The 18,924-nt window shown below is 34.2% G+C and overlaps 2 protein-coding genes across 30 annotated transcripts in view; one reads left to right on the forward strand and one right to left on the reverse strand.

Moving 5' to 3' along the window:
• Positions 1-18,924, reverse strand: part of LOC127836161 (phospholipid-transporting ATPase IF-like) — a 254,660-nt gene that overhangs the window by 66,560 nt on the left and 169,176 nt on the right. For 4 of the 29 annotated variants that reach the window (XM_052362643.1, XM_052362597.1, XM_052362615.1 and 1 more), the window contains exon 28: positions 4,153-4,324. The exons of the other annotated variants lie outside the window; for them this stretch is intronic. In XM_052362643.1, the coding sequence (XP_052218603.1) occupies positions 4,153-4,324 (172 nt within the window). The remainder of the gene's footprint in view (positions 1-4,152; positions 4,325-18,924) is intronic. 29 annotated transcript variants of the gene reach the window in all.
• Positions 1-18,924, forward strand: part of LOC127836170 (complement C1q tumor necrosis factor-related protein 7-like) — a 52,820-nt gene that overhangs the window by 29,582 nt on the left and 4,314 nt on the right. Inside the window, exon 2 of the transcript XR_008028632.1 lies at positions 8,169-8,263. The gene's annotated coding sequence lies outside the window, so the exon portion shown is untranslated. The remainder of the gene's footprint in view (positions 1-8,168; positions 8,264-18,924) is intronic.

Consider the following 18,924-nt stretch of genomic DNA (forward strand, 5'->3'; position numbering starts at 1 on the left):
GAGTCACCAAGCAGAGACCACGCTTATTTCTGAACAACAGACGGAAAAACATATGGGCCGTGCTCTATGAAAACAGGATTTAATGCATGTGTGTAAAGTGTCGTCCCAGATAAGCATATGCAGTCTGCACAGCTAATCAGGGACGACACTTTCCGCGTGTATGATATTTTTCTTTTAAAGAAAGTCTCTTCTGAGCAAAAATGCAGTTTAAGTGGAAAGTGTCGTCCCTGATCAGCCTGTGTGGACTGCACAGGCTAATCTGAGACACACTTGACCTATATGCATTAAAACCCCTTTTCACAGAGCATGGCCCACATATAGAATTCTTAGTAATTGTTGAATACAGATTGGTTTATTTAGTGAAGCTTAAAAAAGAAACCACAAGCTGATGTGGATGTTTCAGGTTTTGCCAGGTAAAGAAACTTATCATTATTCAAAACTTATCTGGTATTTATCGCATCATTTAAACAAGAGCACCGCATAACTGGTGCCACGCTCAACTGCGAAAGCTTGTCAGAATTTTTTTAAGAGGTCACAGTGACCTTGACCTTTGACGTAGTGACCCAACAAGAGATGTGTTTGTCAAAAACACAATGCCCCCCTACTGGGCCGCATTGAAATAAAATTTCTATTTATCATTTGGCAGGTATAGAAATCATCTCCCTTTAAAGGTTATTACTTCCCTTAAATTTTGTCCAATCCAACCGGGGGAGGGGGGGGGGGTCTCACAGTAAATTATGACCAAGTCAGACATCACTGACAACCAAGGCATGTGGTTTAAAAGAGATGATAGCCAGAGTGTGTTTTTTTCTTTTTCATAAAATCATAGCCAGAGTTTTTTTTCTTTTTCATAAATTCATAACAAGGGACAAAATTGTCACAAAACCAGGTTTTCATTGTGAAAAAAAAATCCGATAAAGGGAGACAACTCAAACTGAACTTTTGAAATGAACAAACAAAATTACCCCCCTTTGTAAGTTTGTTTTAAAATAAATCTATTTTTAGTCGTGGCGACCTTGACATTGGAGATATTGACGTGATTCTTTCGTGCGACACACCGTCCCATGATGGTGAACAAATGTGCCAAATGATTTTAAAATCTCATAATGAATGACATAGTTATAGCCCAGACAAGCTCATTTATGGCTATGTTTTACCTTTGAACTCAAAGTGTGACCTTGACCTTGGAGATATTGACGTAATTTTTTCGCGCGACACACCGTCTAATGATGGTTAACAAATGTGCCAAATGATTTTAAAATCTCACAATGAACGACAAAGTTATGGCCCGGACAAGCTTGTTCCGCCCGCCCGCCAGCCCGCCAGCCCGCCCGCATTCGCCAATCTAATAACCTTCGGAAAACCTGGTTAAAAACCTGGTTAAAAAGCCAGAGTTTTTTTTTTCATGTATCTATGGAAATAAGTCCACAGGTATGTAATGAACATCAAAGAAATTATAATTATATCATTTAAAAAAAACTTTGACAAATCAATCATTTGGGTTATAAATAATCAAAATAATAAATCTGTACAGTAACTGTTAAAAGAACTTCAATTCTTGGTAAGGAAATATATTATATGAGATTTATAATTATATATATTACTTCCCTTGAAAATAATTGTCTGTAACAAATCTCTATTTTTAGTAGCAAATAATTAAAAGCCACTACCGTGACTATAGATTCACAACTCAAAATGTGTAGCTCCATTAGATACACATGCATTCCAAATATATAAAGTGGCTATGTTCAATATTGAATAATTTTCTCCCTTTTTAAAGCTTATTACTACCCTTTAATCTGTATTTTTTACCGTAGACCGTAAAGGATGACCTTGACCTTGACCTTTTACCACAATGTGTTTGTCAGAAACACAATACCACCTACTGCGCCGCTTTGATTTATTGAACAAAAATATATGCGTGGCAGGTCAGATAACTATGTCCATTTAAAGCTTATTACGTCCCTTTACTTTGTTTTTTGCACCCTAGACATTGAAGGATGATGTTAACCATGAAATTCTATCACTCAAAATGTGCAGCTCCATGAGATACACATGCATGTCAAATATCAAGGTGCTATCTTCAATATTTAAAAAGTTAATGTCAATGTAAAGGTTTTAGCACGACGCCTATAGCGGACGACGAGCTGGCTATGACAATAGCTTGGGTTTTCTCCGAAAACAGCCTCGCTAAAAATTGCTGGAAACTAGGAAGTGATGTAAATAAACAAAATTATGTCACTATACTTTGCGTGTTTGGTGTTTCTCAACAGTGTTGAAAACAACAACATTTATTAGATGGGGTGTTTATTCAGTAAGTTTGGCTTATCAATTGATATGGGACCTGGTTATAAATAGCAACAGTAATAGCACAGAACAATGTGACAGTACCCTCACCAAGTTTATTCTACAAAATGATGGTAAAATAATGGACAAAATATTTAACCGTCTTGCCTTAATACCTCTCTTTACAGCAATATTGCATATCTCTACAATAAAAATGGCATTTATTAGCGGTAGGTATAATAAATTCAGTAACAATTCAAACCATGCTTAACCAATGTCTACCTATTAATGTGATTTTTGTCAATATGATAAATATAGCTATAATTTATATATAACAATTAACAAATAGCAAGACATATAAATACATATGTTTCATCTATATATGTTGACCTACAATACATTGTAAATAATACATAATGATTGAGAAAAAGGATTGATTGGCAGCACAGGGTGAATTTGCATACAATAATTTTAATAATATATAAAGAAGTCTCAATATTAATCAGGGTCATTTCTTGTAAAAAGTCTTAAAACAAGATAAAGTTATGACAAAATTACACAGTATAATATCACAGATGTTCAAAGGTGGAATTTTGTTAATGAAGAAATTGATGAAATACCTATAAATGTAATTAACAATGTTATTCCATTTGTTTATGCTTCTTGGAAACCAGTATGATATTTGTGTATTTGGCAATGATGTTTCATGGCGAATCCTTGAACATCAAAATATTGGAATACCATTTTAAACCCATCTAACCATATTATAATATTAAAATAACAACTGAAACAGTCAATCACTCATTTATCCCCTGGAAAACCATAATTTTATTAACATAATCATAACAATTAATCTAAAAATATATTTGTTGTCGTCAATATTTTGGATCATAACTGGAATATGGTTGCTAGTGCACTAGCCCAGCCTCGAGGATATATGCTTGTTTGGGGGTGGAGAGAAATGTGTTTGTTTCTGTTTAATACTCAACATAAACACCATACCTCATGAGTGTTCTAACAAAGGTGTTAAAAATTGAGAAAATCAACTTCTGTTAAACACCAGTCGAATGCTATGATATTCCTCTAACGCTATTTTAGATATATACTTAAGATAGCTCTATGCAACATAAAGAAAACCCTGGTGCAAAAAATACAAAAAGCGTTAACGTACATATGCATAATGCTTGACGGTAAATACATTTATACTACCAACTATTGCCCTTGCTAACCAGAGTATAACACTGCGCTTTAAACATGTAGCATTTGCAAAGTGATACAATGCTTCATCTACACAATTATATTTGTCATGGCCAGTATTCACAAAGCAACTAAGGGAAATCTCAACTTGAATTGAAAGGGAAAATTTAAGATCTAATCTGCTATAAGAACCCCAATGTTTTCTTCTGACAAAAGAATACAAAATATTTTTTTTAATTAATATTAACTTATTTCAAACATTTTAATGTCAAGCCTAAACATGACAGAGCCAGAAACTTCTGGAAATTTATTAATTGAAGTGAATTCCTTAGTTTTAAACTCGGGAGCTTTATGAATACGGAACCTGATATCATTTACATTTTTTTTTGATTCCCATACCCTTCATAAATATAGTGGACAACAAAAGTCTTCAATCTGGCCTTGTGTTCAAAAAACATTTTTGCAATCGAAAATCGATTTTAACTGACATCGATATTCATTTTTGCCGCTCAACTACAATGGAAATCTATTTTCAATGACAAGCAAAATCGATTTTCAATTGCAAAAACTGTTATGTGAACACAAGGCCAGATTTGCATAATTCATTTCCTAAAAAATTTACTAGTAAATGGTATCCAAAAGCTCAAAGTGTAGGTACAATTTACTGACCTGCAATTGCGGACTGATGGAATGCTGGGTGCTGATATCTGTGTAGGCTCGAAACACAATGTCAGGCAGTAAGGCCAGGGTGATGAGTCTTATCTCTGCCAACCACACGCTGGCAGACTGAAGTACTGTGTTCCAGTCATACAGCAGGTAGTTGTGTTCACTCAGCAGGGACCTGTTGTGGGATAAAATGGGCCACATTTTGGAATAACTGAGCTTAATGCATTTTTTTTACTTAATGGGCTCTTTGTGCTTAGGCGAGCTAAAGTTCTAGTGTCTGAAATCATTTAAGAAGAAACAGAAAAGTCACGAACCTAGTAAATACAATCATTCAGGTCTATTTTGTAAAAAAAATTAGGAGAACAATCTTATCAGTTAAGTGCTTATTTCAACACTTCTTGTATCTTTAAAGACATTTTGTGTTCACTTCACTAGACCAGGAACAATTGTCATACTTTAATTTGAATACACCAATATAAGCTGTGATAAATATTGGTATCGATTTACTTGTATTATCCACTGCAGTGTAAGCTGTTAGCGTATGTTACACTCAGTTAACATGTATAGGCAGGTTTATCTTAACATAACAAGAGTTTATCAGTTTAAAATGTTCAAAGCTCCATGATGTCAGACTAACTAGAGGCTTACAATTACTACTACAAATGTGTATTTAATTGAAAACGTTTTAGCAACATATCAACAAGTTAATAACAGTGATATATAACTATTTCATGTGAATAAAAGGTATATAAAAACATACAGATAACAGGAAGTAATGCACACCTCTCAACAAAATGGCGACAGCTTTAAGTTCAGTTTATAAAGGTTTAGAGTTTGTGAAGGACTATTGTTGTGATGCTTGTGAAAGTCAACATATCGTAGAAATTGCAGAGATTTATTGTGAAATATGTCTGAAGTGTTTTTGTGGAAAATGCATTAATTATCATGATCAATTATATGCTAACCATGGCATTTATGGGAGAGGAGACATGAAGAAATGGTCTCTTACTAAGAAAATGGCAAACTTTATACAAACATGTGAGGCACACACAGACAAGAAACTAGAAATGTTTTGTGAGGACCATTGTAAAATGTGCTGCAGCATTTGTGCTGTCATAAATTACAGGTTTTAATAAAATTGATATGTTTTACTTTAATGTTAAAGTATCAGGCAGAACTTCGACAATTTTGAATTTGACAAACATAATTCAAATAAATTCTAAATTTGAACAACACTATTATGCAACTTTTAATCACACACTTTTTTATCTGGCTCAACAATTCCACGTTATATGCCAGTAAGTCTGAAACAATTTTTCTTTATTCCGTAGGTACTAAATCTGAGGCAGGTAAACGCTAGTCTCAAACCAATGTATAACTACTGGATTAATTTTCATTAAACAAAAAGACTAACAAAACACATGTGTACCTTTTTTATAAAATATAAAATATTGAAACAGCCTTAACATCTGATTTCCATACGCTATTATTGAATATTACTGTAAGTTATTTTTGATGTTACAGTGAATGATAAATAAAAGCCAGACAGAGCTCAAATAGCGAATTGTGTTGTGATCTTATAGAACGTACGTTGTTGTTTACTAATGTCGGGACAAGTTGTGTCACATCGGGACGCCGGGACAAACACCTCAAAAGCAGGACTGTCCCTTCGAGATCGGGACATCTGTCATTGTTACTTATAGATGGATGTCAAAGTGTCAATACAAAACTTTCAGAATGAAACCACCTTACACATGCAAAACCACACATCCAACCTAGAAGTCATCTTACGCCAGACATTTGAACCAGAATAAATGACAATAGAAATTACATAGCATTTTATCATTCAAATAACAAATTAACAAAAGATATTTCAGCTGAAATTCACTTTCATGAATATGTAAAGTTGTATGTTCACAAGCAGATTCCTTAAAATAGGTCACTATATTTTTGTAATTGACAATCTGATTATATTCTGAATAGCAGAGATGCAACTTGTAGCAAATGTTCAGTATATAGGTAAAGTGGGATATGTCCCTTCAGTGATAATTATGGCTTTTCAACAGAAACATATATACAATTATAACGCACACAAGGCTAGTAAATTAAGTTTGTAAAAAAATAATTAAAAGTTTAACTTAAAGACTTAAATAAAATATCCCACATTTCTCAAATGGTTATAAGATTCCATTAAAACATGTGACCATAAAATCTATAGGAATCTTCCCTTTCTCAGAAGCTATCAATAATAATTGACATGATCTAAGGTCAAAGCATGCTAAATGTATTGTGCGAAAAACAAATTTACACAGACTAGCCCCAGTGTCCTTGACCTTTGACCTGTAAACACCAAAAGCAATAGGCATCTTTATTGCGTTCAAAGTAAACATTATACCTATGTGCATGGTTGAAGGTAAAATCATTGTATAGATATCAAATGGAAATGAAAGTTCTATACATCGACCAACTTATCTACCTAAAGATGAGAAGGTTTAAAGCTATTTCCCCACTTCTACCTATGGGGGATACAATAATACATACTTTACAAATTGGATCACATTTTGTATTGATTGTTATGTTTCAGACAGTGCAAGGAGGTGACTCTTATTTCAGAGAATTTAAAAAACACTAAAATGATCTGCACTATCTGACAAGTTTCCTGTTTATTGGATATGTAGGTCTTTGACGATAAATCACATCTTTACGATGAAGAAGAGCAGATCTAATGATATCTACATTTTTGCCATGTGGTGATTTCTCGAGCGTTTCATTATTTCAAAATATAATACATCACAAGTTCAGTATAACTATATTTTTACACTTGAGCCATTTGAATACGATTCGAAAATATATCCATTATACATGTGGATATGACTGCAGAATGTTAAATGACCTCGACATTGCCTTTCACTCGTTACTATTTTTACTAAAAGCGATGTAACGTTTATTTGAACTTCAGGGTTACCGTAATGAAATAATGGCATTCCAGTGGCCTTGTGGTTCCTTCGACGTATAAATCTCAACCACCATTAGTTTGCACTAGAAGGTTGTTGCTCACTGTGTCGACGCAATCGTGTTAAAAGAAACAATAATTGTCAATCTGAAATCTGCCGGAGCTAAAATGAAGAAAGAACTGAAAGTTGTTCTGAATGTACTGAATCTCGCGGTGACATCATTGGCAGCGGAGCTCGCATGTCCCGTGTGCTCTCGATATAATTATGAGGAAATGTTATTAGAGCGAGTTATCCGCAATGAGCTGGCCCTGTAACACACGCTTAAAGACATCAAAGAAACTAATACAAAGGTTGTGGATGCATTGAGGAAGCTTCAAGATGAAAACGATAAAGTCAACATTGCTAATGCAGCAATGGAACGTAAACAGATTGTAATGGAAGCAGCGTTGAACGATTCCATTAAAACGACAAACGTGTCTGAATCTCTAACTCATATGCTGACTGAATCGGTACGAGCGATCAAAGAAATGGAAGGCAGAGGTAATCTTATTAAAGGTAACATGGAAATGCATGCGTGTAACGTTTTACACATCATAAGGTAGTTTAAAGTTACCTAATTGCACTGATTTGTTGGACAATGTACTTTCAACTAAAAAAGTATTCTCAATCGTTTGTTGCTGTATTGGTGATATGGTAATTATTATAGGAGTATTATTTGTACACTTTCACAGTTCACATTTTGTTCAGCAATATATCCTAAATATTGCAACTTTGTATCAGACATTTGCTATATATGATATTCATGACAACATTTTGTAATAAACATGAACCATGTTTATGATTTAAATTTAATCAATAATTTAACACAATTAATACATTTTCCCTAACTGTATAAAGTACCAATACTGTTTCGTAACACTAAAAGTATGCATGAATTAAAACATAAACACACATCTTAATAATAAGCACCTACAATTAAAGCTAAGTACATTAAAATTAAAGCGTATTTGAACTGATACCAAAGGAATCCACCAAAAAAGTACAATGCACGCGTTGTTATTTCAGGAGAGCTGCAGATCCCAACAATACAGTTCCGTGCCAAGCTCGCCTCCTCTATAACTGTCAACAGTGGCCAAGATGTAGTGTTTACACGAGTGGAGGTCAACGAAGGTCATGGCTATGACACAGGAACAGGAAAGTTCACCGCCTCTGTTGCCGGTCTATACCACTTTGCAGTACACTATTGCACTCAACGTTCGCAATGGGTTTCAACGGAGATTTTACACAACGGCAAGTCTCTACAGCTGTCATCTCACTACGGGGCTGATGGGTCTCAACTCTGCTTGTCACTGCAGGCCTATGTCGTGATGTCCATGGGTGACATGTTCTGGGCGAGATCTACACCCAATTTCAGTAGTTACTTTTTTCATTCTCACGGTTGGGGTGAAAATACATTTTCTGGGGTACTGCTTCATGCATAATAACCAAATGATGTGTACATAGAAAAAAATAATGGACTTAGTTTTAGAAACAATTAATACGTTTTACTGTAATTCGTATTCTTGTTGCATTTGTTCTATTACGCCAGTATTTGAGAGAAACACGTTTGGTATTAATTGAATCTTGAAGATGTTTATATTATGATTTATTTTTAATTGCATGATTGCAAATATAATATACGATTGTTCAAGTATTAAATAATTAACATTAGTTCTAGACGTTTTTATTATTCTCACTCGCGAAGACAATGTCAGATTCTTACACTTATTAACGTCATTATAAAATCAACCCGTATACATAAATACTTATTGTTAAAAATAACATGTTTGTTTGCACGTTTGGTTTTAAATTCGCCTTCTCTCATTTAAATGGCTATTCAATTAATGTTATAGTTATTGTTTTTAAGCGTGTGTTATATGCATGTAATTTGAGTTTAAATAAGAAAATATTTAACGTAACTTATTTGAATTTTAAAGTGCGTATTACTATGTGAGGATCAGCATTCTTTCAACCTGGTGAATTGAGAATACGGTTGTATTAATTAAAATAAATTTGAACCCGCAGCTAATAACAAATATCTCGCTTTTGAATTATCAAACGTTTAAAGAATTTCAAGAATCACGCCTTATGAATACCAAATTTATCCGGTTAGTTGTAAATAGAAAAACTAGATAACTGTCATTTAAATAACTCTGACCCAACTATATAATGAAATACTCTTAATGTTGCGGGAATCTTGCAATTTAAAAGCTCACAACTAAATGCTTATATGCGCATATGTGACCTATATAGGAGTCATATGAAGCGCATATATGTCACATTTGCATACACAATATTAAACTAATAAATGATTGCTACCTTATGTATGCGTTTTGCGAAGAAAAGTTCGTGTGTGTCTTATTATTTCGTTCACTATCATCTCCACAATGGTGTCATTTTCTGTATTAGCAAAATACATTTATAACACTTATAAATAACATAAAAATGCAAATAGGAGTATGTGTGTTTGAACAAAACACGGAACAACACATGAAATTTACATGAATATACATTTATTACCCTGATAAATGTCATAAATTAACTTTAGCTCATCAACAAGGCTATTCTCAGTGTGATAGAAGGCAATTACAGCTTTATGCTGCACTAGCCTTATGATAGCACATTCAAATGTAAGCAAACTAACAATTAAACATGCAACACATAGTTTAAACAGACAATTAGAAGAACATGTTATTACTTAATAACTGAACAAATTTCATATAAGTGGATAGCATAAATATTGTATTATCTTAATAAGTGTAGCACATGTTGTAAGCATACCCAGTGTTCCTCTTTGAAAGCATACAATATGACGCAATATTTATGGTAGACATATAAGCTTACCCCATTGTTTTAATAATACGTAATGGCAATATAATAAAAAGGGTTATGATATGCTGAAATTCATAAAACGGTTGAATTGAATTAAAGAAAATCGATTAAAGATAGTGTTGTTTTAACTGTTGTTTAACAGACACGCACACACTGAAAAAATGATATGGCAACAGTTAGAAACAATTCTGTAAATAAGTTAAAAACAAGCAACAAACATAACGCATGCTGATTAAATATATCATCATTTGCATGGAATACAATTTAGTCAACAATTGCCATTATATAATCCAATCGCATAGATAAACATGATGGGCATTGTAGGGCATCACAAAAAAGGCATCTATAGAAATCCTTTAATGCATAGCATTAAATAGCGCCATTTAATGTTAATAATGGAGAAACTTAAGGTCCCAGTTCAAAAAGCACTATATTATCACAAAGTAATTTAAAAACCTGAACGATGCTGACAAGTTTATGCCCACACAAACTCATCGCGAGAAATTGACCTTGGAGAAAGGACACACGAGGCCATGTAAACACAAGCAATTTGTATTCAAGGCATGTATTATGCAGACATGTTGAAAATAAGAAAAGAAACCAAACATGTGGAAAACCATTTAATTAATATTTCTTTTATATTAAATGTTAGGTAAACATAATGGTAAAAGCCAACTTGTATCCGGATAACTATCATACAGGATACTTGATTTATCTCAATGCAAACATCATACCCAGTTTTTAAAAATATGCTGCATATAACTTGCCAGGGCAAAATAAATGTTTTGCAGAAATGAAATGCCCTCAAATAATACATTAACGCAAGTATTTGATAAAGTAAGACTAGCAAAAGAACGATGTTTTTTAAACTCGTTCAAAGTACCCTCTCTGCTGTTTTAACCTTGAGATCTCTATTTGACTTAATTATTTGCATTGCAACACATAACTGGATTTTATTTAGTTCTAAAAATCTTTGTTGTTTATATAATAGATGTAACTGAATTGCATTTTTATACTTATGTATAAGACCAACGCTTGAACCCAGATTCACTTGAAATCCCTAAGGTTCTCAATTAAATTTCAGGGAACTAGAAAAACAAAAATTGATACACATGAATTTGTTTGGCATTTATAAGTCCAATGTCCGCGTCGTGAAATAAAATTAAAAGAATAACAAGAACCGGTATTAAAACTCGTTACATATGGTCAGTGTTTGCATTCGTTCTATAAACCAGTATCCATTCAACTGAAAGTTATGTTACAGAATTCATTTAACGATTATTATAATATGTATTGTTATTTTAATAGTCAACAGGTGTCTTATTAATATTCATGAACATAAACTTTCAGCGCCCAATACTCCCAGGGTATGGGATGAAGTGAAAACAGAATACATACATACTTTTCTAACGCAACATTTTTTAAACTTGATAATATCAGTTATGCGTTTAGATTTGTATAAATTTTTAATGTGATTTTTTGAGTTCATATTGTGCAAGATCACGACACAATCCTTCATCCGAGACGATCAGACTCTTTATCACGTGGGGTAGGTTTAATTCTAAATGTATTTCAATTTTATCAATTAAGGTGGGCTCTTACACTTGAAAAAATATATAATTTATTTAAAAACCAATATGGCTTGTATGAATACTCAAGAGCGTAGCTGCATACTTTGGCAAGCTGCTGTCTTCCTAACCATCGTGCGAGAGCGTCTGTTCTTCGTGAATGAATGATTGTATCCTTATCTTGAACATTTTTCAGTAATGAGTAAAGATTTTGATTTAAAATTGAACATTTGATCATTCGACTACATTATGTGCAAGTTAAGTGTATATCGAGGATAGTACAAGGCAGCGATTGGAAGACAACACAGACCATTGGTTCTAAAACATGAATATTAACTGTTAAAGCAAGAATTGGATTTTCTGCAAAATGCAGCTGGTCTAACTCCCTCTCACTTAGGGGCCGCCCAATTAGTACCTCCAAGGTGTCCAGGTCTAATTACCTGACCCTTGTCTAAGTTGGACAATGACCCGCGCCAATTTGGGCCCTATTCCGGAGATCAACTTCAACGTTTGTGGGGGGTTGAAATTTACACGCCCAAGCTGTGGACGCGGAGAAATATTTCGACTTCTCATTTCTAATGCAGCACAGTACACAAAAAATTGAAGAAACACAGCACACACAATAAAAAATACCTCTAACAATTTATTTTCCAAATTCAATGCAAATATTAATTGCAATAAAAGAATTATTTCACCATGTCCATTACACCAATCCAAAACAAAAGACTACCAAACCCGCGCTGCTCTAGCTACGCCACAGATGGATTTGCTCATAAACCCCGATTTCTGGTACTCTGTTTACATTTTGAACAGCGACGCAAATATTGTAACATGCAGGTCATCTGGTGCACTTTGATCCGCACCAATAATCACGCGACCTCGAATGCAGACAGGGTAAATTCCCAGCAGTCAGACCACGTGGTCCCCTTGCAACACTACTAAAAATAGACGGCTGGTGCGTTACACATGTATAGCATAGACCACTTTACGGAACAATTGGATTGGCAAAATATACAAACTAAATACGATTCTTGGTTCAATTTAAACACAGGATGCCGACTTTTGCAATGAATAAGCCTAACCGTTAAAACACGACTGCACTAATCCCACTTCCAGACACCATTGTGGTGTTAATTGAGGTTAGCTCTTCAGTGGGTTTTGCCTGCAATTACAGCAACTACTAACAACGACACTTCTATCTATCTTTTGATACTGCCGGAACCCCCTTGCGGGTACTTTTGGCTAATGTATTGACTAATACACTCACATGAGCATCGACTGTTAACCTTGTCAGGATGACACGGTCGTCCTCGGCAGTACACTCTTCGAGGGAAACGCTCGTCCGCTATCGTCGTCGGCTGCACACCACCGATCCTCCTGGGAATACCTACCCCACGCACAGGCTTAACCTCCAGGGCAAGACACTAAGTCACAGGCTAATACTTACGTCACAGGCTTACACTTATATATCCTCCTGGAAATACTTACCTCAGGGCATCTATCTTCCTGGCAATACTTTCCTCAGGGAACACGTCTGCGCACGTTCGCGGACCGGATAGCAAGAGAGCATGGTCATCCCAGCAGGCATCCGCGTCCATCCGATTGGCTCCATATCATGCAGCATGGTCCCGTCACATGAATGACGCAAGCCGGGTACCAACTCTGCATGGGGGCGTGGCACCAGATATCACTGGCACTACATCATGTATATATATAACAGTCTTTTACTGAATATGTTAAATTCATTTTCCTAGAGTCTAAATCGGTCGTGAATGGAGTTATTAGTACGGGTTGAATGTTTTATAAGGACCTATAGCATAAGGATTTGAAAGCAATTCTCTGAAAACAAGAAGCACGCAGTTTGATATTCGGAATAGGATATCACATTCCGGTGCACTGCAAAAAATGTTCACATCATACCCCTGATTTAAAGACAACTTGGCCTTCTGGTTATCGCATGTCAACGTGTTCAAGAATATTTTTGTAAACAAAATAACTCGCATCCATAAAAAAATAATCGTATTAGCCAACGATATCGTGGAAATCAAGCTAAGTTTGAATCGTATATCATTTACGTCTCTCTTATGAATGATTTCACCGATAGTTGATTAAAAAATTAAGCGCATGTAATGATATGTATAATTTTACTTAAAGGGATCTTTTCACGCTTTGGTAAATTGACAAAATTGAAAAAAGTTGTTTCAGATTCGCAAATTTTCGTTTTAGTTATGATATTTGTGAGGAAACAGTAATACTGAACATTTACCATGGTCTAATATAGCCATTATATGCATCTTTTGACGATTTGAAAACCTAAAAATTATAAAGCGTTGCAACGCGAAACGATTGAATAATTTGGAGAGTTCTGTTTTTGTCGTTAAATTTTGTGAAACTACGAAGATTGCTTATATAAGGTATAAAATACGTTCAATATGTGTACACGGCGGAATAGCTCAGTAGGATAAAGCGTTTTTACTTCAGGTCCCTGGCATGACTCCAGGGGTCACTGGTTCGAACCCTGGTCCGGGCAATGTTCTTTTCCTTTTTTTAATTTTATTCTTGATTTTTTACTGGAGCTTTTACGATCCAATGTTTACATTTATCGATATAAAGCATTTAATGAATAAGTTAAAAAATGCCAAAATCTGTGAAAAGGCCCCTTTAAAGCGATTGTCTAGTAAGTATTCAAATGAAGATTTATTTTTCATAGGCAATATTGTGGTCAACTAGTACTAATGCTAGGAAACAAATCAATTCAATATTACTCCAGGTTGCCATAATTTAAGCCTTTTTTTCAGTGTCATCTTAACCTCTGATTTTCACCGACTTCTTAAGATGCTGTTTCCTTATCACATATAGAGAGAATAACAGGTAACAGTCTGATATTTTTGTAATTTATCAGGCAAGGATTAGAATAAAATAACGGCGATGCTTGTTCTATAAAACAATGGAGTGATGTTTTACTGAAAATTTGGAATTTACTACTTGCTATGTCTAATAAGGTGGTTGTGTGGATACATTTTGGTGCTGTACATTTTGAAAAGCCCCCAAATAACATGCCATTTATCGAATTTATTTGACCAGGACATTGTGATTTTGCAAGTGCAGGGTGAATGGGGAGAAACATTTTCATGTTGAAAGTGCTGACAACAGAGGAATGGATATGTTGTTCCTGAATGAGTGAATTGGTGCATTTGTTTATCAGAATATGTTTTTGTTTTGTTTTTAAGAAAAATAGCAGTAACAAATGTGTTTAATTAAATTAAATGCAAAAAATAAAAAAATAATAAACATGAAATATTGTATTACAATTATGTAGCTATTTTAGAATTTCATACAATATATATTGTACAAACAGTTATACTATTTTTCTTTTTCTTGATTTCTTAAGATTTGTCTGTTTTTCTTTCAGGAAGTCTTGTGTGAGGTAAAATGATGGAGTAGGTTCTTTTAAGTTTCCGCTCAATGCTATCTATGATGCAACGCAATGTGACCGGCTCGTATTCATTACCATAAGTCCAGTTAACGGAGAGAAGATAGTGGCGATATATTCAGCATTATGGGCAAGTGATAAATTGTGGATTGTGACGTAGTTTATTGAAGAAACACAATGACACGATAAACGTACACTGAGTCCATTTCTGTTTTCTTTACGTTTTATTTTTGCGTATTAACACAACACAACGCTTTTAAAATGTTTGTCATATACAAGAAAACACGCGAAGCCCGCAACGGGCCCAGTCCGCGAAAGCAAGCAATAATGCACCTTCTATCTTGCGCTGCTTCAGTAAGACTGCCTATTAATATAGATATAAACAACGAAAGCTTTGATAATTGTTTCGTTTGCAATTCTGACTGGCCGCGTAAAGTCACGTGTCTGCAACATAGAGTTGATTTAACGTGTACTATTCTAATTGGCCGTTTGTAAAGCCATGTGTCTGCAACATAAATGGCATATGCAACGGACACATAACGAATACATACGAAATGGATCGAAGATTGACACGTAAGCTAAGCAAATATTCGTGCACGGTACTTTTTAACTTTTGATAACCCGAGGCTACTGAAATGTTGATCCAGGTGGCCGCCTATCCAACACCGCTTGAAATCTGGTACAAATTTCGACTATCATATTAATCCAACAATGCGCAAAATGTGCGTTTTGTGTGAGTAACGTTATAGGATTTCCTCCGATGCACATTGCATTACAATATATGTTTGGAATCGCTTGACATCTGCAATTGTTTTCCGTTGTTTTTTTGTGGTCTTAGTCTTTGAAGAATTGTTTAATATCTCTTGTTGTTATATTTTAGTACTGGTCTGATATGTTTTCACTTTTCTAAATTATTGATTTCTATGAGTAAGAGTTTGTCTATCTATGACGTGTATTCACATGTGCAATTCATATGTGCTCTCATGAAATTGCCTTGTAAACCAACTCCGATTTATGAAATATTTGTTGGCAAAATCTTTGTCTTACATAACATCTTCCTAAAAGATTTCAAACTAATACTCATTTATAATCTTAAATTGTCATGTATAAACTGATTGTATATATGTATGTCTATTTTGTCTAAGTCATACTTTTCCGAAGAAATTGGATTCTAACTATTTAAACACAACTCCTGTGGCACATAAGACTAGTTGTCGCAGACAAAAATGTAAACTAAAATATAATTTAATCCAATACCAAATTAGATTGTTTTTATTATCAATTGTGCTACTGTTGTTTATTTAAAATTAATTAATCAATATATTTTACACTGAGTTTTTGAATTGATAACTATTGTGTTGTTATTATTTTTAATTCTTTTTTATTTATTGTTTTTTATTTGTCTTTGTTTTTGTCTATCTATTTTTGGTGATAAACGTTTGGCATGACTTTTGACCTTTGACTATGGCATAGGAAGGCGTGTCTGAAAAAGAAGTCTGCTTTTTACATTGCGTCATGAGCCTTTTCACACATAATATTTGAAAAATTGTTTTTAACCTCTCGTGTTGCTTTCTGTTGATAAAATTTCATATATCTTGGTTTCTAATTGGTGTCATTTTTTTGTTTTGATTAATATGATTCATCTGTGCAATAAAATATAACATTTTTTAGATCTTAGTTATATGGTCTTCCACGACACATGGATTGATATATGAACTTGCTGTTGAACATGATATAAACAACATAACACACACCATTACATAAGCCATATATCAATTAAGTGCTATGCTAAATGTACGTCTTCAATCTGTACCTTTACTTTTTTATCCGATAGCCATTATATCCACGAAACGATAGAGAGGCAGGACCAAAACACTCGGTTCGCGATCAGCGTTATGGTACCAAATCCTCTTCTTCATGTATTTCAGAATCGGGATTTTCGCCCAACATTACATAACAATTAACCCGCGCTGTGGCTGAACGACCTATGTGTTAAGATTAATTTAATATGAATGATCACCATTATGCTGCTTAACATGTGTGCTGCAGCAATACAATACAGAAATTAATTGCAAGAATGATTTTATATTTGTTGACTAGAATCTGTCAGAAAACGATATATTAATACTGTTAATTTGTGTCTGTCAACAGTTTTCAGAAATGTCATTTTCATGTTAAATCAAATTATATTAATTAACTTTTTTTCTTCACCATACAACCCAAATATTTATTTATTTTAGAAAAGTATTTGCCGTTGATCTGCACGCGGCATCAAATGATATATTTTGTTTATCTGAATGCACTATACACACTTTTTGGATAAATTGCGTAAACGCACACTTCTATGAAAACATGCTAACTGATAATTTTACGAACGTGGGTATTATCAGATCATGACTGGAGCTGGGTCGTGATGCCTTTGATGCATAACATTAAACGCCCAAAATGATCCGGCTGCTGAGAATGAAGATTAAGAAGTAAAACCCTTTTCATTATGTTATATATGTAACATTGAAGTCTCTTTTAAATGTTGACCAGGAACCGTTCATGTAGTAAAAGAAGGATAAGTAGTAATCTCAGCAGCAGTAGGTTATAAGAAGTAGCAGTTATATGCGTCGCAAAAGTAGTAGTAGCAGTAGTGGTAGTAGTAGTGGTAGAAGTAGAAGTAGTAGTAGTGGTGGTTGTGGTGGCGGTGGTGGTGTAGTAGTAGTAGTCGTAGTCGTAGAAGTAGTAGTAGTAGTAGTAGTAGTAGTAGTAGTAGTAGTAGTAGTAGTAGTAGTAGTAGTAGTAGTAGTAGTAGTAGTAGTAATAGTAGTAGTAGTAGTAGTAGTAGTAGAAGAAGTAGTAGAAGTAGCAGTAGTAGTAGTAGTAGTAGTAGTAGTAGTAGTAGTAGTAGTAGTAGTAGTAGTAGTAGCAGTAGCAGTAGCAGTAGCGGTAGTAGTAGTAGTAGTAGTAGTAGTAGTAGTAGTAGTAGTAGTAGTAGTAGTGGTAGAAGTAATAGAAGAAATAGTAGTAGTAGTTGTCGTCGTCCTCGTCGTCGTCGTCGTAGTGGTAGTAGTAGAAGTCGTAATAGTAGTAGCAGCAGCAGCAGTAGTAGTAGTAGCAGTAGTAATAAAAGTAGTAGTAGTAGTAGAAGTAGAAGTAGTAGTGTTAGTAATAGTAGTAGTAGTAGTAGTAGTAGTAGTAGTAGTAGTAGTAGTAGTAGTAGTAGTAGTAGTAGTAGTAGTAGTAGTAGTAGTAGAAGTAGTAGTAGACGTAGTAGTAGTAGAAGTAGTAGTAGTAGTAGTAGTAGTAGTAGAAGTAGTAGTAGTAGTAGTAGTAGTAGTAGTAGTAGTAGTAGTAGTAGTAGTAGTAGTAGTAGTAGTAGTAGTAGTAGTAGTAGTAGTAGTAGTAGTAGAAGTAGTGTTAGTAGTAGAAGTAAAAGTAGTAGTAATAGTAGTAGCAGTAGCAGTTTTAGTAGCATAAGCTGTAATAGTATTATAATTAGTAGTAATAGTGCTAGTTGTTGAAGTAGTAGTAGTAAAAAAAGAAGTATTAGAAGTTTAACACGTTCACGATAGTAATTGTAATTTAGATTTTTTAGGTTCATTGTACATATCATCGTGTTCAATTCGTCAACAGTTAACAAAGAGAAATTCATTCGGCTTAAATCAACCGAACACTTAGCGTACAGATTTGAACACATCGGTGTTCTATGCATCACATCGTTGATGTTTGAACGTATTATTGTATTACGCGTCCAATAAATTAAATATGTAATCAATCAAATCATTAACGTCTATTATTACCGTTCGGTAGGCCTGTTTGATAACAATTGTCGTTTCAATCGATATTAAGTGCTCATGTAAATTTACACCGATCTATAATGCATTTGTTGATTTAACCGTACCGTACGCATTACATTAGGATCCAGACCCAAGCTGTCTGATAATTATCTTTATTCGGACGT

This window comes from Dreissena polymorpha, chromosome 6, assembly GCF_020536995.1.
Source record: "Dreissena polymorpha isolate Duluth1 chromosome 6, UMN_Dpol_1.0, whole genome shotgun sequence".
Taxonomy (NCBI): Eukaryota; Metazoa; Mollusca; class Bivalvia; order Myida; family Dreissenidae; genus Dreissena; species Dreissena polymorpha.